This window comes from Brachyhypopomus gauderio, chromosome 18 (assembly GCF_052324685.1).
Source record: "Brachyhypopomus gauderio isolate BG-103 chromosome 18, BGAUD_0.2, whole genome shotgun sequence".
In the NCBI taxonomy this organism is placed as follows: domain Eukaryota; kingdom Metazoa; phylum Chordata; class Actinopteri; order Gymnotiformes; family Hypopomidae; genus Brachyhypopomus; species Brachyhypopomus gauderio.
In genome coordinates this window covers 11,793,631-11,818,714 of record NC_135228.1, presented here as the reverse complement: position 1 = coordinate 11,818,714, position 25,084 = coordinate 11,793,631, and the positions used below count along the sequence as shown (strand labels likewise).

Below are 25,084 nucleotides of genomic sequence, written 5' to 3'. Positions count from 1 at the left end.
CTGGGATCATAAATAGTTCACCTGGGGTTATATGTAACACACCTGAGGTCATATGTAATCATGGTTTAAAGTTGTTGCCTCTCCGATTTTACTGCCACAAAACTGTAGAGACAATCGTTTGTAAAGCAATTCCAGTACGCACGTGCACACCCCTACCACACGATTAATGCACCAAGTACCAAAGACGCACGCCGTGGCAAGAGCCAGATGTGAAGTGTGTTTAGTGTTAGCAGTTGGGGATGAGAGGCAGATGTCTGGCAGAAAGATTATGCTTTTTTCAGTATTTGCTTTCCTTTCAAACCTAACATTAAGAATCAACTACATGCGGACCTCAGCAGTTAAGGGTTAGCGTCTAGGGGCAAGTTGGATCGTACTTCGTGGAACCTTCCGGATGAGTCCATGGACAGCTGCTGGGGGAGGGGGCGAGAGGGGGTCATAAATCTGCACTTCCGCACGTGTGTGAACGAGTTCGCATAAGAGACGGTCGTCTACACGCGAGCCCCGCTCTGTCTGAAGTAGCCGAACTAAGCCTAACTAACTAAGCTCTTGCATAACGGGATTGAAAATAAGTTCAAAAAGAGTGTCAAGCCCAATGAGGAAGTGAGTCTGCAATTAAATGGCAAAAGCCCGTTGTTTGTTGTTATCCCTGGCTACAGATATTACTAAGCAAATGTTACTTCTATGTTTCAGTAATGTTTTTTTTTGTATTTTTGCAATGGATCCCAAAGTTACTATGATCAGTATGAAAAGTGATCATGCCTTGTTCTCTAAAGCTTTTGAAGCGCACCTAATGAATTACCTGAATGAAGAAAACCGCTGGTAATGAACGCCCTGTCTTCACACTCACTCACACACACACACACACACACACACACACACACACACACACACACACACACACACACACATACCTTGTAGTCTCGAGAAATGGATTCTGATACTATGGGTCCTGCGATTTGACTTGAGATTGTAGCTGCAATTAACTGTTTGCACCATTCCACGTGGGCACCTGTGGGGCTGAAACACAGGGAAAATTTGTAAAAATGCATTGAAAAGACACATTCACATCGGAACTTTAGCAATACAAATAAAAAAGCAACCCGTTCACTGTTTGACATAAAATTATACTACGCATGTAAATGTGTATACACCCCCCCTTTCGCATGTTTCACACGTAAGTAAAGCATGGGTGTAGGCAACACAGCAGAGACCACGGAAAAGTAGGCGCGACGCTATAAAGACTATGAAGCGTTTTTACTATAAAAACACGAAAACTATCCGTTACCTCAATGGTGAAGTAAACCAAAAAAAAACACACCTGTCTAACGTTTCCGAGCTCGGCGGTCGGGACCCAGTACTCCCAAGAGTCCGCGACAGTTTTCTGTTGGCGTTCGGCTGAGACGGAGCAGTGTCTAAATTGTGGAATCCAGAATTCGTGGCTTTCTCCATTGTCTGGTGGGAATGTTTGGTTTTGGTCTTTCCAGAGGAAAGCGTTTTGCAACGTGCTGTGCTTCTACAATGTTACCTATTCACCACTCTTTTGACCTATCCTAGTTCAGACTCCGCTGGATCTCCAAAAGTGTACAAAATCTGACACAGCCTTTCGCCAACGTCATCGGCTGAAGCTCTGAAAACTCCATTACCCAAGATGCAACTTTATGCACTCTGTATAACTTTCAGGAAATCCAATTAAAGACGTGCTGAAAATGAAGTGGATGTCTGAATGTTGTACTGACAAACATAAACGCCTATAATTAGCTAACATAGTCTGTATTAATTGAATCTGACAGCCGCGACAATGCAAGCCATGGACTACACTCAGATAAACAAATATATAATAAATAATAAAAAGCAATGACATGACTGGCCACATATTTAAATTAATTTTCATCACTATTACTTTAAAGAGTAGTAATTTAACTACTTTACATTAGGCCAAGGAACCATCTTACTGGAGCAATATTACATTAAACAGCCACATTTCTCAAAGGTTTCTGTACAACATTTAATGATTTGTCTTAACACTGGTAAAATGCTGGAACATTAGAGGGAGTGATTGATGGAATTGGAATGTTAAGGCCAAGTGTATGAGAACGTTGTTCCTATGGCAACCCACTGATACATCATAGTACACTTATAATTTGATATACAACATAACTACACGGAATCCTATGATATTGTTTAAATCTGACAAACTTCTTAAACTACATCGATCCAAATCACTAAATAATCAGTGACTTTTCGGAAAGAAAAGCAAATACTTGTAGCGTCAGGCCAATGGGGGGGTACCGGAGAGTGATGCCAGTACCCATGAGCCTCTTCGGCTCCAATGGTGTTATGTGTTCATGTATGTTTATGCCTATGTAATGTTATGATAATAATTAGTGTTTATGCACATTGTTAGTCGAGTCATCCCGGTTTTCATTATGTATTTGTGTCTCTCCTAAGTTTACCCTCTGTGAGTGTGATATCAGTACACCTGTGATTTACCTTGTGTTCCATGTACAAGTTGAGCTCTATTTAAAAAAAAGCTCATGTTTATTGCGACTGAGTGCGGCAAGCTGTCCTGAGACAAAAATAAAGCCTGTCATTCTTTAAGAATGGACTTGCCTGCGGCCTTCTCTCTTCCACACCACGCCACATACTGTTGTCACCGACAGGGAGCGAGATAGAGACATGTCTAACGGCGCCGACGTCCACCTGCGCTCCGACGTCCACCTGCGCTCCGACCCTTTAGAACCTTGACGAAGCGAGCGACGGCGAACTTTGCGCTTACTTGGAAGAAGAAGCATTTCAAGCGCTTGTCCGGGAATCCGTTGTCAAAAAGCGTCGCGTTCGGGTCAAGAGTGAACTAGCCTCCAGCCCCGTGGACGATCCTACGGTCTGTGTTTTCCAGAACCTCCTCCCTCAACAAACCTCCAATGACGAGGCGAGCCTCGACGCATCCGACTTACCTCTGGACCTCAGTCTCAAGACCAAGCTGCCCAGAACCTCCACCTCATCCTCCTCCTCCTTTGAGAACAGCATGAATACCATCCTGCTCCGATCACTCTCCCTCCTGATGACCTGCTTGGTCCAAGGCTCCAGGACTAATAAACTGAGCCCAGCCCAACTCCAGGCCGCTCTGGCTGGCTGGATCTCACTGAGCACCCCCTGGCTCCTGGACAGACTCCTACAGTCGACCTACCACCCAGTGCAGTGGATCAGACTTGCCCCAGTTGTGGACACAACCTTCTGCCCACCGAGAGCCCTCAGATCGATAGCCACGCAGACAGACAGTAGAACTTTCACTCATTCTCTGTTCAACTCTAAACACTATATCCCAACATTACTTCTACATTCATAATAAAATGATTTTGCAGCAGTGTTGGTTTTGACAAGTTATTTATTGGTCAAGTAAGAATCCATTATATTTGGAGCCACTGTAAAACAAAACAAAAACACACAAAATCAACCAAACGTATAAACAAAATGCAGGAGAACTTTTCTTGCTAACCATCGCAAGCCAATTAGCAGAGGCGGTCTTTGCATAGAGGCGTGGCTAGGCAACTACCTTGGGCCCCTCCCACTGCAGCCCACTGTAGGGGCCATCTGGTTAGCTGACTTATTTCTCGCATATTAATGTTGATGGGGCCCCTAGCTAAATTGAGCCCCCAAATTGCTAAGTCCACCACTGCCAATTAGTAACTCATTTTGTGCCCTCTATGTGTATTCGGCGGGGGCAGATGGCAGTAGGTGTCCCGGGATGTTTACTGTCCATATGTTTTTATGTCCTCTTGAATACAGAGGCTCCGTGAGCCAGCGCGGACAGTCTTGTGAGATATTTCTGAGTCCTGTCAGACAAGCCGCTTTCTCCAGTTCCCTCATTTGCTCTGGAGAGACATCTTCAGAACAATTCCATGTTTCCCCAACGTCCACAAGACCTAAGCAACGGTTGCAAAAATATATGAACAATACTGAAGTTTTTAACAAAGCTGTTGTGTCTCAATGTCTGTTAACGCCTTATAACCTATCACACTGCTCCGTAGAGGAAACCAGGGACAATTGTAACATGGGACAGTTGTAAAAACTTGAATTCCTACAATCAGAAACAAGCTAGAGTGATTACACTCACTGTGCACATGCTCAGTTAGACTGTCTTCTTGCTAACAAAAAAGGAGCCACCTTTGAAACTTCCAGAGAAGGTAATCACCAGGTAAAAATGTAACTTTTCTACCAGATGTATTTTTAGGATACTGTCCTGAGAACAAACGTCTTTGAATCCAAACAAGTATTATTAGAATCACTGTTTTGTAATCTAAAAATAGAAATAATTAATGTGTCAAACTAGCAGTCAGGCTCGTTCACTTGAGGTGAAAACTTGGCTGGTGATACTTGGTAACGCCTTCACTGTAACCAATTGCTGTAATTTTTACAATAAATATTTACAATAACATCCTGTATTCTGAGATTACTGTGTCTTGATGTATTTTGTTATGATTCATATGAGGTGCTATCCGGTCTTAATAGTTTATTGTAGAATTTACAGCATGTTCATGAACGCGCAAGGACCTCTGGGATACCTAACGGTGGACTTCTGAAAGTGGAGGATTGAACTATGCGCCTCATTGGACCTTGTGTGCAACTAAATAAATAGGAATTAGTCTTACTTCTGGTAAAAGAAATTTTTTAATTTAAATTTAAAAGTTTTATTTCATCTCAGGCATCGCAAGCTGAGAGCTTTTGCTGTCCGTGAGAAATTTGAATCGTGTCCGTTCAGCAGCGCTGAAGTTCCAAGCTAGCTCGCTAACATTAAGTGGCTATCACAGCCCAGTTGTCACGTTGAGGACCCCGGCCCCTCCCCTTTGGGCGTGTGTAAACGTGGTCCACGTGCTTTGTCTGCGTCAGTGGAACTTCGTGGTGACGGCTTGTCATGTGAATAATGTGTCTCACCTATGAATCGTATCGTAATCACGTGGGGCTAATGTGGTTTGTCTATTTAATGTGCGCTCGCGCAGTGTCCTGTGCTCGTTGTTGTCTAAGTCTACACGTAGTGTGTGTCTGCCTAAGTGTTACTCGTGCGCTATTGCGCAATTCATGTGACAATTAAAAGTGACGTCAGTCGAAAAACAAGGATTCTGTGTCTCGTCCTTCGCCGACCCACGAACGTCACACCAGTAACATCAACGCTATAGCTACATCTCAACCAAATCACGGCGTGTGATTAAATTCATTTTCATCACTATTACTTTAAAGAGTAGTAATTTAACTACTTTAAATTAGGCCAAGGAACCAGCTTACTGGAGCAAATTTACATTAAACAGCCACATTTCTCAAAGGTTTTTATACAACATTTAAAACGCTTAATTGGAGGAAGAAGCATTTCAAGCGATGGTCTGGGAATCCGTTCTCAAAAAGCCACATGCCGAAGTTCTAGGAGACAGCTAGGCTCCTTTCGAGATTAACTTCGCCACGCTCATGTGGCACATAGTGGAGAACGAGACCTACAAATCTATCTGATGGGTACCACAAGGGATCAACATGGTTATTGATTATGAGCTGTTCGTGTACGAAATTCTCAACAGGCAGGAAGATTCAAAGATCTTCGTATCAACAAGTATGAAAAACTTTGTGCACCAACTCAATCTGTACGGATTCAGGAAGGTGTGCCTCTCGCGGCACAGGTCATTGTTTACTAATTCCAAACTCGCGGCAAGATGTGCATCCAAAGTAAATAACGTTCCCTTAACAACTACGACTCACTCCTTGTAGGTTACCAGGTCAAGCAGGCAAGAGACTCATAATTTGCAAATTTTTCCACAGAAGCAGGTATTCTACACTGTAAAAAATGTTTGTTGAATTTAAGGTAATAAACTATAAAATAGCAACAGTAAAAGATCATAAAGTAGAAAACAGTATATCACTGTAACAGATGCAATAGTTTACTTTTAAAAAATAAACAGTATATAAAATTTATTTTTACAGTCATAATATGTAGAAAACTGTCACGTTGCCGGTCGCCCCCGTTTACAGCGGCAGATGTCCTGTTTTTGGTCACGTGATGTTCGTCCCTCAGGTGGGTGGGACCCGTAATCCGTCTCACCTGAGGGTCGTTTGTTCATCTATATATGTCTTGTCTTTGTACCAGTTTGTAACCAGTTGACTGCTGGTTATTATTTCCTTCATTTGGAACAATGCACGGGTTTTTGGTTTGCACACTTTCTAATAAACCATCCTCTTTCCCTGAGACTTGGCGTGATCGCTTCCTTTTTAGTTGCTCACACCTGCCCGTCACAAAAACACATATTTTTTATGTTAATTTTAATATTTTAGGTAAAATATATTGGAAAATTCCATAATGTAGTAAACAAGGAATTACCCTAAAAAAAATAAATACAGTCTAAATTAGATTGCTGATGAGTAGCCTACAATTTACAGTGAAAACCATTCATCAATCAGCAAAATCGCACCTTGATTTCTACAGAAAGAAATGACCAATTTTAATGTTGCTTTGTGTTTCAGGTTTGAAAAGTGCTGGAATTTAGGTTAAAGTGCTTGAAAAAGCTTGAAACAAATAGCTGTCCGACTGAACAGTTCTCTTGTATTACGTTAACAAATACGAGCCTCTTGTAATTACAGGGCGAAACATGAGAGAACGTGAAGACGTTAAGATTGGGCGTTTTGAAAATAAATAACAATTAAATAATATGATAAAAAAGTGAATTATTTCGAGTATATGTATAAATATTTAACTAAAGTTTAACGTGCTGGGAAATTTTGAAATGGACCTTGAAAGTGACAAGTGTTTTAATTCCACCTTGTTAAGGTGTATGAACCTGGCAAACATGACTATGTTCATTGCGCTGCGGCGCGGTGCGCGCAGTTACAAAATTCGAGAGGTGCACGACCTGGTGAATCGACAGTGCGCGAGGCCACCGCGAGGCCACGTCATTTTCACCGCGCGGACCCGTCAAGTATAAGCTGCTCGCGGTGCGTCAAGTATAAACCAGGCTTTAGCGTCCTTCGTTGAAATGTTCCGAAAGCACCGCTTGCAAACTGGCTTGTTCATGTCCTTCGGTTTTCCATCTGTATCTGCTCTGAATCCAAAATATTTCCACACAGGACTTCTGCTGCTTTCCTTGTTTATTAAGACGGGCTGCGAACACACTGCGTTTGCTTTAGCTGCCATTTTAGCATTACAAACTGTTCTGTGCATTACGGCAACTTGGGTGGGTCAAACGAAACCGCATTTTATGTAAAAAGAATCGATTGGCTCCTTTGGTGGGTACAGCTTTTTATTTTTTTTTTTATTTATTTATTTTTTTTATTTTTGTACATATAACATGACAATAACAATACTCTGGGGTGAAGAACATATGACCAAAGGGTAAAATAATACAAAGGAGAAAAAAAGGGAGGAAAGGGGGGAGGGATTTTTTAAATATTACAGTTTTTTGTGTTTGTCCATGAGTGTATGATTGTATGTGCCCATGTGTGTATAGGTGTGGTGAGGTGAGATATATGCAGATATATAAGTTAAATATTTGCTGTTTAGTGTTCGTTTGTGTTAGTGTGTGCATTCAGGTGCACATATACATATAAGATCTTTAGTATGTTTTATGTTTACATGTATTGTATTTGTATGTAAGGGGGGGTGTGAGGCTCACAGGCTAAGGTAACAATGTCATTTCAGAAGAGAAGTTAGTGTTGAAACCCATATGGACAGAGAATCTGTATCTGTGTGTGTATTAGAAGCGGGTGTATTATCAAGAGTAATATAGTCCAGAAGAAGATTTTTCCAGAGTGAGATGTCGGTTTTATGTCTTGTTTTCCAGTTCATGAGGATTGTTTTCTTGGCGATGGTTAAAGCTATAAGAAGCATTTTCGTATTAGTGCTATTAAGATTAGTGTTGGCTACGTCATTCAGTAAGCAGAGGGAAGGGGATAGTGGGATGTGGGAATCAAAGATGACTGATAGGGATTTTATAATTTTTTCCCAGAACTGTTGAATGGGTGTACAATGCCAGAAAGCGTGGATGTATGTGTCAGGGGTATTTTGAGAGCAATTAGTACAGATGTTAGTAGTGAATCCCATTTTTGATAATCTCTCATTAGTATAGTATATTCTGTGAAGGAATTTGAATTGTAATAATTGTAAGTTTGAGTTATTAGACATACTGTAAATATTTTTGCATATCTGGGTCCAGAAGTCGGCATCGGGGGTGATCAATAGGTCCACTTCCCATTTGGATGTGGGGATGTAGAGAGAGTTATCGGCTTTGGAAATTGTTTTGTATATTTTAGATAGTAATTTTTTGGGAGTTAGGTTCATTAATGCAGATATTAAAGGTGGATGGTTTATGTTTATAGTTAATTTATTGTACCCTGCTTGTATGGCTGATTTAACTTGTAAATATTGAAGGAATTGATTACTCTTGATGCCATACCCCTGGATTAAACTGCTAAATGGGACTATGGTGTTATTGTGGAGAATATGTTGTAGGTGCGTTATACCCTTGCTTGACCATGTATGGAAGTGTAGTGTCTTTTGGTTGCTTAAAATGTCAGGGTTGTTCCAAATAGGGGTTAATTTAGATGGGGATAAGGGGGACTTAGTAATTTTATGGAATTTCCACCAGGCTGACAGAGCAGATGATATTGTTAAAGACTTGAAACAGGGCAGTGATTTAGCTGATTGGCTGAGGAATGGAAGATCTGAGAGTGGAATATTGTGACTGTGGGCTTGTTCAGAGTCTAGGAGAATATTGTCTGATTGGTATGGGTGAATCCATTTAAATATAAATTGCAATTGATTGGAAAGAAAGTATTGATAAAAATTTGGGGCGTTAAGTCCACCTTGTGTTTTTGGTTGTTGAAGTGTGTTTAGTTTGATTCTTGGTGGTTTATTTTTCCAATAAAATTTGATGATTATTGAGTCGAGTGAATTAAACCAGGAAGTTGTTGGGTGAGTGGGTATCATGGAAAAAAGGTAATTGACCTTAGGGAGGATAGACATTTTAACTGTAGCTATTCGACCAATAAGAGATAATGGAAGATTCATCCATCGATGTATATTGTCTGTTATGGTTTTGAGTAGTGGGGTGTAATTGAGAGTAAATAACTCAGACAGTTTGGAGGAAATGTTAACACCCAGATAAGTGATATGAGATGTGCAGATGGGGATTGGGGGTGGGTTAGTTGTCATATCCCAGCTATTATTGCATATTGGGAGAATGGATGATTTTTGCCAATTGATTGAGTAGTCAGATATATTAGAAAAGATTTCTATGAGGTGAATAGTTTCACTTAGTGAGCTGTGGGGCTTCTGTAAAAATAGTAAAATATCATCTGCATACAGAGAGATTTTATGATGAGTATTGTTTGTTTGGATACCGATTATTGAATTATTTTGCCGTATGGCTGCTGCAAGTGGTTCTATAAAGATAGTAAATAGATATGGAGAGAGTGGGCATCCTTGTCTACATCCCCTGTGTAATGTGAATCTTTGTGATATTAATCCATTAGTAGTTACCGTGGCTGTTGGTGAAGTGTAAAGAATTTTAACCCAGTCAATGAATAACTCTCCAAATCCAAATTTCTGTAAAGTGGGTATGAGGAAGGACCAATTTACTTTGTCAAATGCTTTTTCTGCGTCTAAGCTGATGATGATTGTTTCTAGTTTTTGTTGTATTGAGTAGTCAATTAGATTGAAAAGTCTGCGTGTATTATTTGATGAATGTCTGCCTTTTATGAATCCGGTTTGATCAGGGTGAATTATGGATGGGATAATTTCGTCAAGTCTGTGTGCGAGGGTTTTTGTAATAATTTTAAGATCGACATTTAGGAGAGATATAGGTCGGTAGCTAGATGGTAGAGTTGGGTCTTTATTTGGTTTCAGAATGAGTGAGATTGAAGCACTGTTCATGTGGTCCGGGATTATTGAGCATTGTTTTATTTCTAAGACTAATCTCTGAAATAAAGGGTTGAGTATGGTCCAAAAATGTTTATAGAACTCAGCAGGGAAGCCATCTGGCCCGGGTGACTTATTATTGGGCATGTTCATGAGGGATGTTAAAAGTTCTTTTTCTGATATTGGTATTTCAAGTGAATTCATTTGGGCTTGGTTAAGGTGTGGCAAGTGGATATTATCTAGAAAGGAGTGTATATGTTCTTGTTTGTTTTCTTTTGTTGATGAATATAAATTTGTATAAAAGGTTCTGAAGATATTGTTTATATGTTCTGGTGATTGGGTTGGCCTCCCTGTTGAGTCTTTTATAGAGGCTATTGTAAATCTTTCTTTATTTTGTTTGATTTTATTAGCTAGATATTTACCTGATTTGTTATTATGGTGGAACTGTTCTTGACGGAGTTGTTGGATTTTAAATTGTGTTTTTTTATTAATAATTTCATTTAATTCCATTTTGTATTTTCTTATTTCGTTTTCAAATTAATCTTGAGGGTTGTTTGCATGTAATGTTTCAAGTTGTTTTATTTTATGTTCTAGTTCTGTTTCATGTTTGGCCTCTTTTTTCTTTTTATAAGAGGAATACGAAATTGTTACACCTCTTAGTACAGCTTTTCCTGCTTGCCAGAGAATTGATGGGGATGAATTTGGAGAGTCATTCATTTCCAGATAGGATGCCCACTCTCTTTTAATAAGGGTATTAAACTGAGTATCATTGAGTAGGGAAGTGTTGAAACGCCATCTGTTCTTAGGGTTTGGTTTGTCAAGGAGTAGTGTAAAAGTGACTGGGGCATGATCGCTGATGATAATAGGATGTATTTGTGTGTTTGTAATGTTGGGTAGAAGTGAATTACTAAAAAGAAAATAATCAATGCGGCTGTAAGATTTGTGAACTGGTGAGTAAAATGTGAATTCTCTTGCTGATGGGTGTTGTAATCGCCAGCCATCACAAAGACCAAAATCACCCATGAATTGGTTTATGGTAACGGTTGACTGTGAGATGCGGTTGTTAGTGTTACTTCTGTCAATAGATGGGTTGATAACGGAGTTGAAGTCTCCTCCTATAATAATAGGTAGGTCGAAAGTTGTGGTTAAGGTAGTAAAGATGGTATGGAAGAAATCTGGATTATCTATATTGGGTCCATATAAGTTGCATATTGTTAGAGGTTGATTGTTAATTGTTATGTTAATAATAATATAGCGACCTTCAGAGTCTGCAATGGTTGTATTATGAGTGAATGAGATATTTTTTTTAATTATTATGGAGACTCCTCTTTGTTTACTATTGTATGTAGCTGAAAATGGTTGGTGAAAATGTTTAAAGTGTAGTGCGTTTTTGTCAGATGGGGATAGATGAGTTTCTTGCAATAAGCAAATGTCTGCTAGTTTGGAAATGTGATTTAATATTTTTGTTTTTTTTGCCTGTGAGCCGACTCCCCGGACGTTCCAGGATAGGAATTTTAATGTAGGCATCAAAGTGTTATTGTTAATGTAAGTTCTGTTAATTTCTGTGTGTGAGTAGGTGACAATAAAACAGGTGGGGAACAGATAAGGGGAAGCATAACATTAAATAAACAGAAAAGGATAAATGTAGGGGGGTGAGACATTTTGAGGTGGGGGATCATAGGGTACATGTGCTGAGACTTCTTGGAGACAACTGCGTAGACGTATTCAATATTTTTTTTTGTTGTGTAATTAGGGTAATGCTCGGGTTTGTTTAGAGTTCACTGGCTTGTGTGTTTATGTTGGTGTGTATGAGTGTATGGCTGCTGTGATGTGATGATTGAGTGAGAGAGTTAGTAGAGCCAGTGGGTAGTGTCCTTGTTCCTGTATAGTTGTCCATTAATGTATAGTTTATCTACTATAATGACTGCTTTATGTCCTTGTTGAATCATTTCTTTGCGAATTGGAAATAATTTTTGACGTCGTTGCATGATTTCTTTTGGGAATTGGTCATTCAATCCGAAGTTGGTTCCTTTAAGCTCCTTTCCTTGTCGCTGTACTTGTATCTTTTGTTTAAAATGTTCGAACTTTGCGACTATCGGGCGGGGGCGCTTGTTCGTGGTGTTGTCTGATTTAGGTCCTATGCGGTGTACACGGGCAAAGGTGATATTTTGAACGGTGGTGGTCGGTATTTTGAGTTGAGTTTTAATGAATTGTTTGACTACTTGTTCTGCGTCTTCTGAGGGTTGTTCTGGAATGCCGTTAAAAATGAGATTGTCTCTCATGCTGCGCGTCTGCAGGTCCAGAATGGTTTCCTTCATGGCTTTGCTGTCCGTAGTTATAATAGCCAGTTCTGATGTGAGTGTAGTGACTGAGTTTTTGAGTGTATTGTTTTCTTTCGTCAAAGTTTCGATTTGGTGTTGACTGAATTCAAGACTTTGGCGAAGAGCAGAAAATTCCTTGTGTATAAGTTCAACAATAGAGATCCGGGTGTCCATGGCGGTGAGTTTAATATCAATTGAGCTAAGTATAACTGCGAGGTTTGCACAGCATGACGAGTCTGATTGTATGTCAGAGTTCATGTTGGTTGTGGTACCTGGGCTTGGAGAATCCGAGACTCGTGGTCGCTTTTTATCGTGGCCGACGACCGGAGTCGAATCCGCGTTGTTATCTGTACAGCTTTAAAGCACCGTTTGCAGACCGGTTTTGATGTGTCCACGGGGTTGCCATGACTGTCTGAAATGTATGCAAAATAATTCCATATTTCGCTTTGTGCACAAGCTGAAGACGGTCCGCAATATTGCTTGTATTAGCAGCCATCCGCACTGCTGTACGCGCACACTGCCCTCGTGTGGCACTCTTTGGAAATACTGCTCTTAAAAAAATAAATAAATAAAAAAACGCACTCAGTCCTATAGCACCGATACTAAGCAAATTGGGTATTATACCGTTTTTAATGACGAAGTATCGCGATACTATTCTAGTATCGGTATACCATGCAACACTAGTACGGTCTGACACAGACTACATGTCACTTGTTTTGTTGTGTAGAGAGAAAGATTTCAAAGTATTTGGGCATGCAAAGGTGTTTGCCAAATTACTAGCAGACCTGAAGGATTTGGAGGACAATGGTATTGTAATATCAGATGAAACAGTAGTCAAAGGAACCCTATATTGCATTGCTGGAGATAATTTGGGCTCACATTGCACTGGTGGATTCTCTGAAAATTTCAGTCACTCAGAACATTTCTGTAGGTACTGCCGAATAACCCGATCTGAATTTCAGGGTGTTGATCCCAATTGCTGCGGACCAGTACGCATCATTGAGAGCTATAATTATGCGGTTGATCGCCTCCAGACTGAAGGTACACCACATGTGGAAGGTGTAAAGTAGGGCTGAACGATTTTGGAAAATAATCTAATTGCAATTTTTTATCTATAATTTTGCGATTCATCCGTGCTTTAAATCTTATTACGCCTATATGCGTTATTGTACGGTATTTTGCTGCTCACCGCATACTAAGGCTGTATAAGCGCAGAGAAACACTTTTGCGTATTTGAAGACGCAGCACTGGTCATTGGCATTTTAGCCTTACAAATATCATACGAGGCTTTGTGGTGTTTTTTTAATGAAGGAGGTTTGTAGTTTTACCTCGCGGCATGTTTTGCACAGTACCTGACGTTGAGCAGCATCTTTTTAAAAGCCAAAATAATTTCACACAACTGATGCGCTGCCCCTCTTTGGTATTAGACTTTCAGTTGTGTCAGCTTCTGTCGAGCCTGAAGCCATTGTGCAACAAGTTAAAGTGCGCTGTGTTAACTTCACTTCTCCACCTCTCTGCCTCCTGCTCAAGTTTGCTCCGTTCGTCCTCGGCTTGGCTCGCTCCTAAGTCACGTGACCAGTTTAAATCGTAGCCTGTGCGATTACAGAATCCCGTTTTAAAATATCGCGAGATTATCGCAAATGCAATTAATCGTTCAGCCCTAGTGTAAAGTTCGATTCAGTATTTAATTCTTTGAAATACTTTAATATCTGTCAACCAGGTTTGCCACCTTGTCTAGGGCATGACATCTTCGAGGGCATTTTGTCTTATGACATTGCACTTTTTGCACGTTTCTTAATGTACATTGCACGTTTCTTAAGTATTTCATAAAGGTAAAGTCATGGTTCACATACTCTACTCTGAATCGGCGCATTAAACAGTTCAAATACTGTGCCACCGATGCTTCTGCAAAGCCATGTGATGTCAGCCCTCAATCAGCTAAACTCTCAGGACAGAATTGGAATTTTCTGAGGCTGCTGCCTCTCATAATTGGTGATAGAGTGAAAGATACAGAAGATAGTGTGTGGAAGTTTAAAGACATTGTGGACATGATATGTGCTCAAAAAATCTCTGTGCCTCAGGTGGCATATCTTGATGTTCTTATTCAAGAATATTTAGAATCAAGGAAAGCTCTGTTCCCAGGAAGTAACCTGAAACCTAAGCATCATTATTTACGGCATTACCCAGCACTGATTCTCAAGTTTGGCCCCTTGATTAGGCTATGGACAATGCGCTTTGAAAGTAAGCACAGTTATTTCAAGAGATGTGCAAGAAATTTGAGGAATTTCAAAAACCTCTGCTTTACTCTGTCTGAAAGACATCAGATGTTGCAGGCGTATCTTTCAGCAGGATCAATGGGTCAAGCTGACTTGCAAGTTAAAGGTGGTTCTCCATTTTACTCTGTACTGTACAGTAAAGCCATTTGGGATGCAGTCAGACATTTTGACTTGCATGAACAAGTGTCACAGATGAAATGGTGTATAAGGGAACATTGTACAAGAAAGGACAATTCCTTGTCACAGGGAACATTGACAGTATGGAATTTGGTGAAATAATGCTTATTTTGATAAAACATGATTCTGTTTATTTTCTGGTATCAGCATACATAGCAGAATTTCTTCCTCATTACCATCTGTACTGCGTTAGGAAAGACGTTGAAAAGATGCAGTGCTTGAATGTCAATGACTTGACTGATTTCTATCCATTGACACCTTACATGAAGGATGGATACCAAGAGGTTCCACTGAAGCACAGTGTGTTGTCACATTAATGCATTTTGGGGTTGTATTGTTAAATTATTTTGTCTTTATTCATTCTATCAAAGTAGAAATGGATGATGCAGAGCAACAGCAACATTCGCAGTTCCATTACTGAAGTGTTGCCAATCTCCCAGGTGCAATTTTAGATATTTTAGAGGAGACACTACAGTCATTAGGAGTGCAGACCACTGAGGATTTTTCCTTCATCCAGGAAGCTGATTTGCTTTTAGTACTGAGACCAATTCAAGCAAGAAAATTGGTGGCTACCTGTAAAAACCACAGTGAGTTTACTTTTAAGTAGTGGTGGGCCGTTAACGGCGTTCGTTAATTTGATACTCTTATCGGGCGATATATAAATTATCGCCGTTAATCTATTCTTAAAGTTGGGTTGGGAACTGGGTCAAAATGGGTAAGCAAACTGATGGATTTCAACTTGATAGTTTAGCTCGGGTGTATTCCTAACCAAATTGCACAGTAGGGGCGAGAACGAGTTTTCAAACCTGTGAATTACAAATCGTTCGTGTGTTTACATGGATGCAGCCACGAAGTTGCCAGGTTTGCTTCATGGAAAATTCATTTTTAAGAACGTAAAGTGTTCCTGGAGCGGAGCTTGGAGCAGTCGGTTTCTGCATGGTCCTAGCGCTAGATTCGTCGCTATTTAAATATTTCTTTTTAATCGTTAAAACTGCAGAGGACCAAAACCGGCTTTTGAAAAAGTCCCCCCCAAATTACGTCCGTGAGGTTAAATATACTAAATGTTGGCTTACATTTCAAATATCATGTTTAGCTGAATAAACATGTTATCAACCCCTTTTAATGTACAGTATGTAGGCTTACAAATTCATGTTTAACTGAATAAACCGTTTAACACGAGTAGCCTACATATTATTGAGCATGTTTTTTTTCCTTCAAGTATCAAAGTAGAACAGCTTCCTCAAGCAGTCATTGATGCACTTTGGAAACAGGAGATGAGCCCCTGGTCTAATGCACCCTCTGTATTAAGAAACCCTATCTCAAAAACTGACTTTTAGTCATTACTTGGGTAGCACGCATATGAGCCATTTTAATATAGATTAATCTAGATTAATTTCAAGATTTGAGTGAGATTAATCTAGATTAAAAAAATTAATCTATGCCCACCCCTACTTTTAAGTAATACCAAGGATAAACCATCATTCAATTAGTATTTTTTATTAATTTAATTATTTTTGTTCTACAGAACAGAGTACTGAAATCCATAGCCAGTCAGCACTGTCTTCTCCAACTTCCTCAACACCCTCGTCACATTCTTCCTCCCCCTTGCCCAGTTGCCCGATTACTGCTTCAGATTGGGTTGACAGCTTCCAGATTCCACTGGGGAAGTTTCCTGAAGTCTTGATGCAGTGTTTGGAGAGGGGGAAAAGGCCAAGCCCACGGTTATGGAGAAAAATGGTCCGTATTATTGTTGTTACTGAAATGATGAAGATCTGTGCTTCTCCCAGTAAACGAGCTTCAACACAGATTGGCAAAAAAATGGTTGCTAAGTATCCACAGTCACTGCAAGATGTCATAGAAGGTGATGTGGTAGGTCCTGGCTATCACTCACTGGTCAAGCAGTTACAAGCCAGAATTGAAAATGTGAAGCGTTCTTCAGCACCAAGGATAATGAAGCACAAACAAAGATCGGATGAGTACGACACAGATGAAGTTCCAGCTGAACAAAGGGCAGCAGTTCAAGATACATATGGATGCATCCTGTGGGAAATGAAATTCTTGCCAGTGAGTGAGACTCCAGAGAGCCAAAAGGACAAGAAAGACAAAATGAAGGTGTTAAGTGATCAAACTAACTTCAGCCCAGATGAGGTAAAAACTCTTATGAAGTGCACCTACTATTCTCAACGTAAAGAAATAAACAAGGGAACAGAGCTGCAGACCCTCATTGAGGACTGGCCTTTTTTGTTCCAGGAGATTGGCATGAGGAAAAAGAGGAGACCCTCTTGCACTATGTAGAAGAAACATGTCTGGCACATGAAGTACAAGTGGAAAGCTTGCCTGTGACCCCATGCATCATTGTATGTGGTAAGCTGAACTTAAGCTCAAGAAATGGATTGGCATGTTTTAAAGTGCAGTTATTTCCCATAGTTTTCTCCTCTGTAATATATCCTTATATTACAGTTAGACCAATCTAGGTTAGACCAATTTGTACTAGCAAACTATACAATTTTTAGCTGAAGAATGTTTTCGAGATAGCACAACACGTTTACTGTTAGGGGTGCACGATTAATCGTATTTTTATCGTTATCGCGATGTGAAGTTTCACGATAAACACATCGAAAGAGCCACGATAACTCCTTGAATAACAGCAAACTCAAATTGCATTATCCTCGTCCAGCAATAGAGGGAGCTATTCGCGCTGCAGACTATGATCACGTGACGTAAGTAGGCAAGAGGCAGAGTGAGGCAGAGTTGCCAGGTTCGCAGTTTTCACATCAAATTGGGCTTGTTTGAAAATCCAGCCGCGGGTAAAAATTCTGGGGCCGCGGGGTGCGGTTTTTGGGCTACTTTTGAGTTGGGCTACTGCGGAAGTTACAAGTCAACACTAAGAATAATACATAATTTGTCTCTCGCCACCCCCCCCCCCCCCCATCCCCCCCCCACCCCGCCGACAACTTACACTCGCAGATTTTGTGCGGAAAAGATTTTTGTAGGACCTGGCAACCCTGGAGTGAGGTGAACACGCTCATCAGACACGCGATTTGGTTTAAGCCTGGTTTACACTTGATGTGGCGCGAGGGTCCGGGAGGCGAAAATAACGTAATCGCGGTGGCTTCGCCCGTGTGCAATGGCCTTGCGCGCTGTCGATTCACGAGGTCGTGCACCTCTCGAATTTTGTAAGTTCGTGCGCGCCGCGTCTCAGCGCAATGAGAACAGTCATGTTTGCAGGGTTCATACACCTATACAAGGTGGAATTCAAGCACTTGTACGTCACTTTCAAGGTCCATTTCAACAGGGTTGGCAACTCTCACGCATTGAGCGTGAGACACACGCATTTGACCGTTTTCACACGCTCTCACGCCACACTTCCGATATCTCACGCCGAAAAAAATATCCAGTTTATTTACCTCAGATCCACATATATGATTCAATACGTTACTAGTTCGCTAGCTCTGGCGCCATCCACCGGCGATATAACACTGAATCTGTGTCCATTTTACGTTCACCACCGGCTCCAGGTTAAAATCTCACTCCAAGCGAACATCAAAAGTTGGCAACCCTGATTTCAATAATTCCCAGCACGTTAAACTTAATTGAATTAAATATTTATACATATACTCTAAATCAGTGGTTCTCAAACTTTTTAGACAAAGTACCACCAACTGTCAAACGAAAAACCTCCACGTACCACCTACTACCCCCCCCCCCCCCCCCCCCAAAAAAAAAAAAAAAAGAAAAAGCTGTTTGGCAAGTTTAAGTTGTTGACAGGGGGGGGCGAATGTAAATTGTTACCGGGAGGATGTAAAATGGACACGAATTAAGTATTATATCACGATGGTTGGCGCCAGAGCGAACTAGTAACTCATTGAATCATAGATGTGGATCAGAGGTAAATAAACTAGATTTTTTTTTTGTCGACGTGAGAAATCGGATGTGTGGCGTGTGAAGACGGTCAAATGTGTGTGTCTCACGCATTTGGCAACCCTGCTCATTACACACATATGTTATAATGTCAGGGTTGCCAACTTTCGTTCTCCCCCCCCCACCCCCCGCTCAACAAAATACACTCGCCACCGGCTCCAGGTTAAAATCTCACTCCAAGCGAACGTCAAAAGTTGGCAACCCTGTAATGTAGTTCTCCTGTAGTTCGTGTTGGTAGTGGTTGGTTTACAGCACAAAAAGTCTTCGTGCGACATGCCCTCATACTCATATCGCACGTAAACGAGCAAGTTGGCTAAATCTGCGACATCTATGGATTCATCTAACTGCAGTGAGAAGCATTTACTCATTTTAATTCTCTCGGTCAATGTTTGTCTGACGTTGTCCACCATTTCATCAATTCTGCGAGTGACCGTGTCGTTTGAAAGATGCACCAGGTCGAACTGTTTAGCGACATTTTCTCCGCACATAATACGAGTAATCCCTTTTAGTTTCTGAATTTCAGGACTTGTCATAATTCTGTTTTAATAAAAAAAAATGTGTTGTGTAAAAAAAAAAAAAACCTCAAAGCATCTTTTATTTTCCGAGTTCATCTGGCGTACCACCGCGGGGTGCTCTGCGTACCACCAGTGGTACGCGTACCACAGTTTGAGAACCACTGCTCTAAATGATTCGAAATAATTCGCTTTTTTATCACATTATTTAATGGATATTTATTTTCAAAACGCCCAATCTTAACGTCTTCACGTTCTCTCATGTTTCGTCCTGGAATTACAAGAGGCTCGTATTTGTTAACGTAATACAAGAGAATTGTTCAGTCAGACTATTTGTTGTGAAACGAAGTAGTTACAATTTCAAGCATTTTCAAGTACTTTAGCCTAAATTCCAGCACTTTTCAAACCTGAAACACAAAGCAACATTAAAATTGGTCAGGTAAAAGTTCATTCCCCTGTATTTGAGGGGTGTTTTTTTATACTACTAGGCCTACATATCGTTTCGGACAACACTGCAAAGAATGTGACACGGCAAGATTAAACGCTTCCGCCGTTCGCGGAGGTTAACGAGGTGTGCGGAGTCGCTCACTCGTGAAAGTATAAACCTAGATTGAATCTATTGTAGAATAAACCTGCAAAATATTTGGAATTATTCTGGATTCATTACACAGTAAAAAACAAAACAAATTAACGTGCTGCTGTTCAGAGAGACACTACATTTCTGTATTTTAATCTTAATTTATCGTGGTTCACATCGATATCGGGATATCCAACAATGTTATCGCACATCGCAATTCTAGTCCATATCGTGCACCCCTATTTACTGTGTATTAGTTTATTGTTTTTCATACTTCAAACTATTTTATCAGCACAAAAAGGTATTTGCTTGTCAGTATACATGTCATTCATTTTGTTGAACAATCCAATAGTTCTAACCACAGGGAAGCTGGTAGGTTAAACTTTCAAAATCTATTACACTTGCAAGGAGGAGAAAATTCCTTTGGATGAGGATGAACCACAATTAGCACTTTTTAAGGCCACTTTCAGATGTTAATGACGGTTGTGCCTCCACATATTTTCTATCTTTATCTTTTTTTGCAGGAACCTCTTGCTATACCTCAAGGCAGTTCATGGTATGTGTGGACCGCAAAATTATGAATGGCCAAATCCCTACCTTCATCTCTGCCCTCTGTTTGATGTTTGGAAGCTATTACTGTCTCAATATCCACTATCCAGTGGAACTGGCTTCCACACTTGAGTTCCTTCAGAGGTAAAGACACATTTTTTTTTACTTCCTTATTCAGAACAAATCAAAGTATGCAGGCCTGATAGTTTTCAGGCGCCACGACATATCCGCGAGAAAAAAAACACATTTTTATATTAAAAATATTGATGGAAAAATCTGTCAAATCATAATAATAAACCACATACATGCACGTGCTGTCTGTTTTGAGGCTGAAATATGATCCTCTCACTGGATCATCAGCGCTGGATGGATGACGGCGGTGTCACTTGATTGACTTGCGGGTCATCCCGCCTTCTGATTTTCGGACATTACGTAAAAAAGCTACCTCCCTCCAGCCTTAAGTCCAGTTTGTTTTGGTCAGTTAATGTTTTCAACTTGATTGGTCGTGCCGAAGACATTAATGCATAAACATCATACAGGCGGTCCAGGAGATACGAGGTTCCCGAGTTACGATTTTTCGTGGTTACTACACATCTCCCATTTACTGTATAAAGCCTCGTTTGGACCCAAGTGATTCTGCGTCGTAAATGGAACTTGGTGTTTGGTGTGCGCTGCGTCAGGATTAGTTAAACGCAGTTATGGATAAAGGTATTTGCCAAAAGGCTAGCTTTAGGATAGGATAACTGCGTATAGTACGTTATTTACGTACAGTATGTACGTATGTTCCGATTTACACCGAAAATCGATTTACGACGGATCAACGTCGTAACCCGCCTGTATTTCAGACATCGGAAGAGCTTCAGAGGTAGATACAAGATAAATTCAGTATTTTATCTTTATTCTGATTAAGTTAAATTTTTATCAGAAATATAAGAAAGTGTTTTTTTTTTTAGCCGGAACAGGTGGTCAGACGATCTGGTTCATCCTGGCCGCCTTACGGCGTAAGGTGTAATACATGAACAAAAGCACAAAATGTATGTCCTAATAAACCAACACAAAATATTGATTAAATATTTTATATATTTAAGCTATGTGACGCTGGCGTGTGGGAGCAAGGAGGAAACGCGACAGACGTCTTGTGGTGCACACTGAACATTTAATGCAAATACAAAAACGCAAAGCCCAGCACAGATGGTGCAAGCACGCAAATTGCGGTGGCTTGCACAGGCATGAACTTTAGACAAAGACGAGCACAAGACACCGCGTTAACGCACATTAAATAGGTGAAGTACACAGACCCACGTGACCTCGAGACAAGGCACAGGTGTAACCACGAACACGCTCACAAACAACCCACACCCACGGAAGTACAAACATGGACATAACGACACGCAGACGACATAGCGGCACGCCCACAGGGAAGGGTCCGGAGCTGTTCCGTAACAGAACCCCCCGCCAGGGGCTCGCTACTCCCGGAGCGTCCCGCGTAGCGGGAGAGCCCCGAACAAACACCGACGGGCAGGTCCGGAGCCCCCGGGATCACGAGCCTCCGAGAGCAGTCACCCCCAACGGCGGGAACCGCCGCGGACAGCTCTAGCACACCCTCCCTGGGAAGACAGGGGAGAAGACATTAAACAATGGCACAGTCACAAACACGCACACGGGAACATGAAACACAAGAGGAACGAACGGGAAAAGGAGATTAGGGAGACATAGGGGAATGGACAAACATATAGGGACAGGCAGCCATGGCACCGCTCCAGCTGCCTGCCAAAGCGCACACGGTGTTGCTATCCCTCCAGGGAAAGCAGGCTGGGCGGGCGCGGCGGGCGCGGCAGGCGGAACAGGCGGCGGAGTCCCTCCGGTCTTTGGGTTCCGACTCCTCGCGCGCGTTGCGCCGCTCGCAACTCCCGCTGGCCGCGCTCCCGGTGGCTTCCTTAGGGGAGCCTCGGTTCTCCCTCTGGGCGCGGCTGGAGTCCTGGCTTTGTGCCGCGCGCCGGCTGGTGTCCGCGGCGGCTCCAAGGGCGCGTGACACATCCACCTTGGACCGCTGACCACACCAGGACCCCCCTGCGCTCCTGGAGATGCCGTCGCCTCGCCCCCCGACGTCTCCATCTCCTCCTCGCTCTCGGAGACACTCCGACCCAGCGACATGGGTTCCTCCGGGGTCGGGCAGCGGGAGCAGTCCATGCTGCTCGCCGCTGAGGGAGACTGAGGAACCTCTTTCCCTAGGTGGACTGTGCTCTCCGAACACCCAGAGGCGCTGTCCACCCCCTCGCTCTCCTCCTCGCGCCCCAAGGGTGATGAACAGGCGGACGGAGGGCGACTGACTTCCACCCCCTCCCCATAATACACGGTAGGAGCCGAGAATAGGGAAGGGGGAGGGCTGACGTCCTCCTCCGCATCGTGGCGCTCGGTGGAGGATGTGTGGCTGGAGGGAAGAGAGCTGGTCTCCTCGTCACCCTCCCCGTAATAGACCGTCGATTCGGAGAACAACGACGACGGGGGGCTGACCTTCTCCTCCTCGGCCGTCCGGAGAGCTGCGGGAATAGAGGGAGCGCAGCTGGTTTCGCCCTCACTCTCCTCCGAACGAACGGAGGAGCGGGGGCTCTCCTCCTCTCCGGACTCGTCGCTGCCGAACTCGACTTCGGGAGGGGTGAGGGCAAAGGTACCCGCACCCACCATGAACGGCTCACTGGTCTCCTCCTCCTCAGGGAGAACCAGGAGCGGTGCGCTTGCTTCCTCCCTCTTACTGCTGCTCACAGCCCTGGGTGGAAGCTCCAGGGACGCGTGGGGGTGTCTTTCCTCCCATGCGCGTGCCGCGGATCGGCGGAAGTACTCCGCCGTCTCGGCATCCTCCGTCTCCCGAGCGGCACAGAGCAGGTACGTGCAGACAGGGTCCTGCTTCATCTGCTGCTCGGTAACGGGGACTTCTTGGCGCCGGACTGGGGAAGAGCCGTGGTGACGCCTGCTCCTTCTCTTCCCCCTCGGTGCTCGGGTGGCGTATCCTGGCATACGTCGTCTTGTTCGGCTCGTCTTTCTGTGACGCTGGCGTGTGGGAGCAAGGAGGAAACGCGACAGACGTCTTGTGGTGCACACTGAACATTTAATGCAAATACAAAAACGCAAAGCCCAGCACAGATGGTGCAAGCACGCAAATTGCGGTGGCTTGCACAGGCATGAACTTTAGACAAAGACGAGCACAAGACACCGCGTTAACGCACATTAAATAGGTGAAGTACACAGACCCACGTGACCTCGAGACAAGGCACAGGTGTAACCACGAACACGCTCACAAACAACCCACACCCACGGAAGTACAAACATGGACATAACGACACGCAGACGACATAGCGGCACGCCCACAGGGAAGGGTCCGGAGCTGTTCCGTAACAAGCTAACTATAATCATAATACTTGTAATTCTTTTAAACTTTATTTGCATAATTTCTTTGAGTTGTCTGGTATCCTATAATTTACTAACAGTAATGAATAAATAATGAATCATGCCTGTTTTTAACATATTGTGTCTAATTGTGTTAACAATCTTAATAGAAATTTGTTTTTTTTATTTCACGATAATGATTACCTGACATATTTATTATTAATTAATTTAAAGATTAATTATTAAATATTCTAAATATGGTACAATTCCACTCCACTCCACTCCTCCCCCCCCCCTGCTCATAAAAAGTTCAGGCTCAGGAAGTTTTCCCACTATCACCCCTGAGTATGTTGTAGTTGATTATGAATTCTTTTGTTCACAAAGGTGTTTTTTCAACATTAATCCGGAGAAGGGAACAAAGGTTGAAACAAAAAAAAAAGAGAAGCAGCTGGCAGTGAATCCAAGAGTCCTCACCCTCATCGCAGATCTCTCTGATCATGAGTGGAGAGAGACATGCTGAAGATGGACTTGCCCAAATGAACTGTCAAGACTGAACTGTTACACAGCACTAATTCTACTGAATAGTAGAAACTTTGCTGTATGTTAACCCTTGACATTCAGGACAGTGGGTTTTTTTTTAATAAAAAAAGGACAGTGTTTTTTAATGTTTTCAGTTAAGTTCAGTATTTTAACAAGCAGTGTTTTGGTTCTTGTATTATTGTACATAGTGCAATTACTAATGCCTAATGATTACCGTACTTAAACTTAAGTTCTTAAGTTCAAGGCAATGCAAATTATTTTATTTTTAGTCTTGTTTGGCTGGTTTTTTTCCACCAGTTAGGGCTTACACTTTGAGGGGAAGACCAGCTTTGTTCAATTCTGGAAATGGCAACCAGCAATGTTCTTCTTTAACATCTTGTAACGCATGTCTAAAATCTTCAAATTTTGCATTTTTTATTTTTCTTTAAGACGATTTAGCCACTTATTGCAGGTCAGGTGGTCTTGGCATAGTCACTGACTTATTCAGCTCTTTTTTTTTTGTTCTATTGTTCTGGTAATGTGTTTCAGAATCTGGTTTCCTCAGTCCATTAACTATTTTAAGTGGCTCAAGAAATAACATTAATATATTAATGTTGTTTTTTTTCTTGTGTTTCTTTTTTTGTGCTGTATAGAGGATCACAACAGTCTGCAGCAAACACTTGACTTGACTTTTGAGTGCTTAAGCAGAACTAGTGTACATGCTTTCATTTTCAGTTAACATAATGTTTGTGTTTGGATTCGGTGGCGTTACTTTTGGTGCCACTTTCATATTGTTTCTTCATTCCACCATGGATTACTGTTCGTTTGTTAGGACACATAATCTCAGCACTGCTTTGTGAGTAAACTGGGCAAGTTATTCAATCTGTTCAGTCTGACTTACACTGAGAATGTACTAATGCAAATGACTCCATAATAGTCTGTACCATGGTACATTTATT

The 25,084-nt window shown here is 41.9% G+C and overlaps 1 protein-coding gene and 1 long non-coding RNA gene across 6 annotated transcripts in view; one reads left to right on the top strand and one right to left on the bottom strand.

Moving 5' to 3' along the window:
* The window catches only part of mtmr1b (myotubularin related protein 1b), a 35,922-nt gene extending 34,325 nt beyond the window's left edge, over positions 1-1,597 (bottom strand). For 4 of the 5 annotated variants that reach the window (XM_076979416.1, XM_076979415.1, XM_076979417.1 and 1 more), the window contains exons 1-2: positions 1,319-1,597; positions 912-1,017 (exon numbers count right to left, since the gene is read on the bottom strand). In XM_076979416.1, coding sequence (XP_076835531.1) covers positions 912-1,017; positions 1,319-1,449 — 237 coding nt within the window. In that variant the 5' untranslated portion in view covers positions 1,450-1,597. The remainder of the gene's footprint in view (positions 1-911; positions 1,018-1,318) is intronic. The other variant, XM_076979418.1, reaches the window with a different exon arrangement.
* On the top strand, positions 176-1,674 carry LOC143481402 (uncharacterized). Its single transcript, XR_013122021.1, has 3 exons — positions 176-600; positions 691-819; positions 1,555-1,674. It is a non-coding gene; the product is annotated as an uncharacterized LOC143481402 (long non-coding RNA).
* Positions 1,675-25,084: the final 23,410 nt, after the last annotated feature.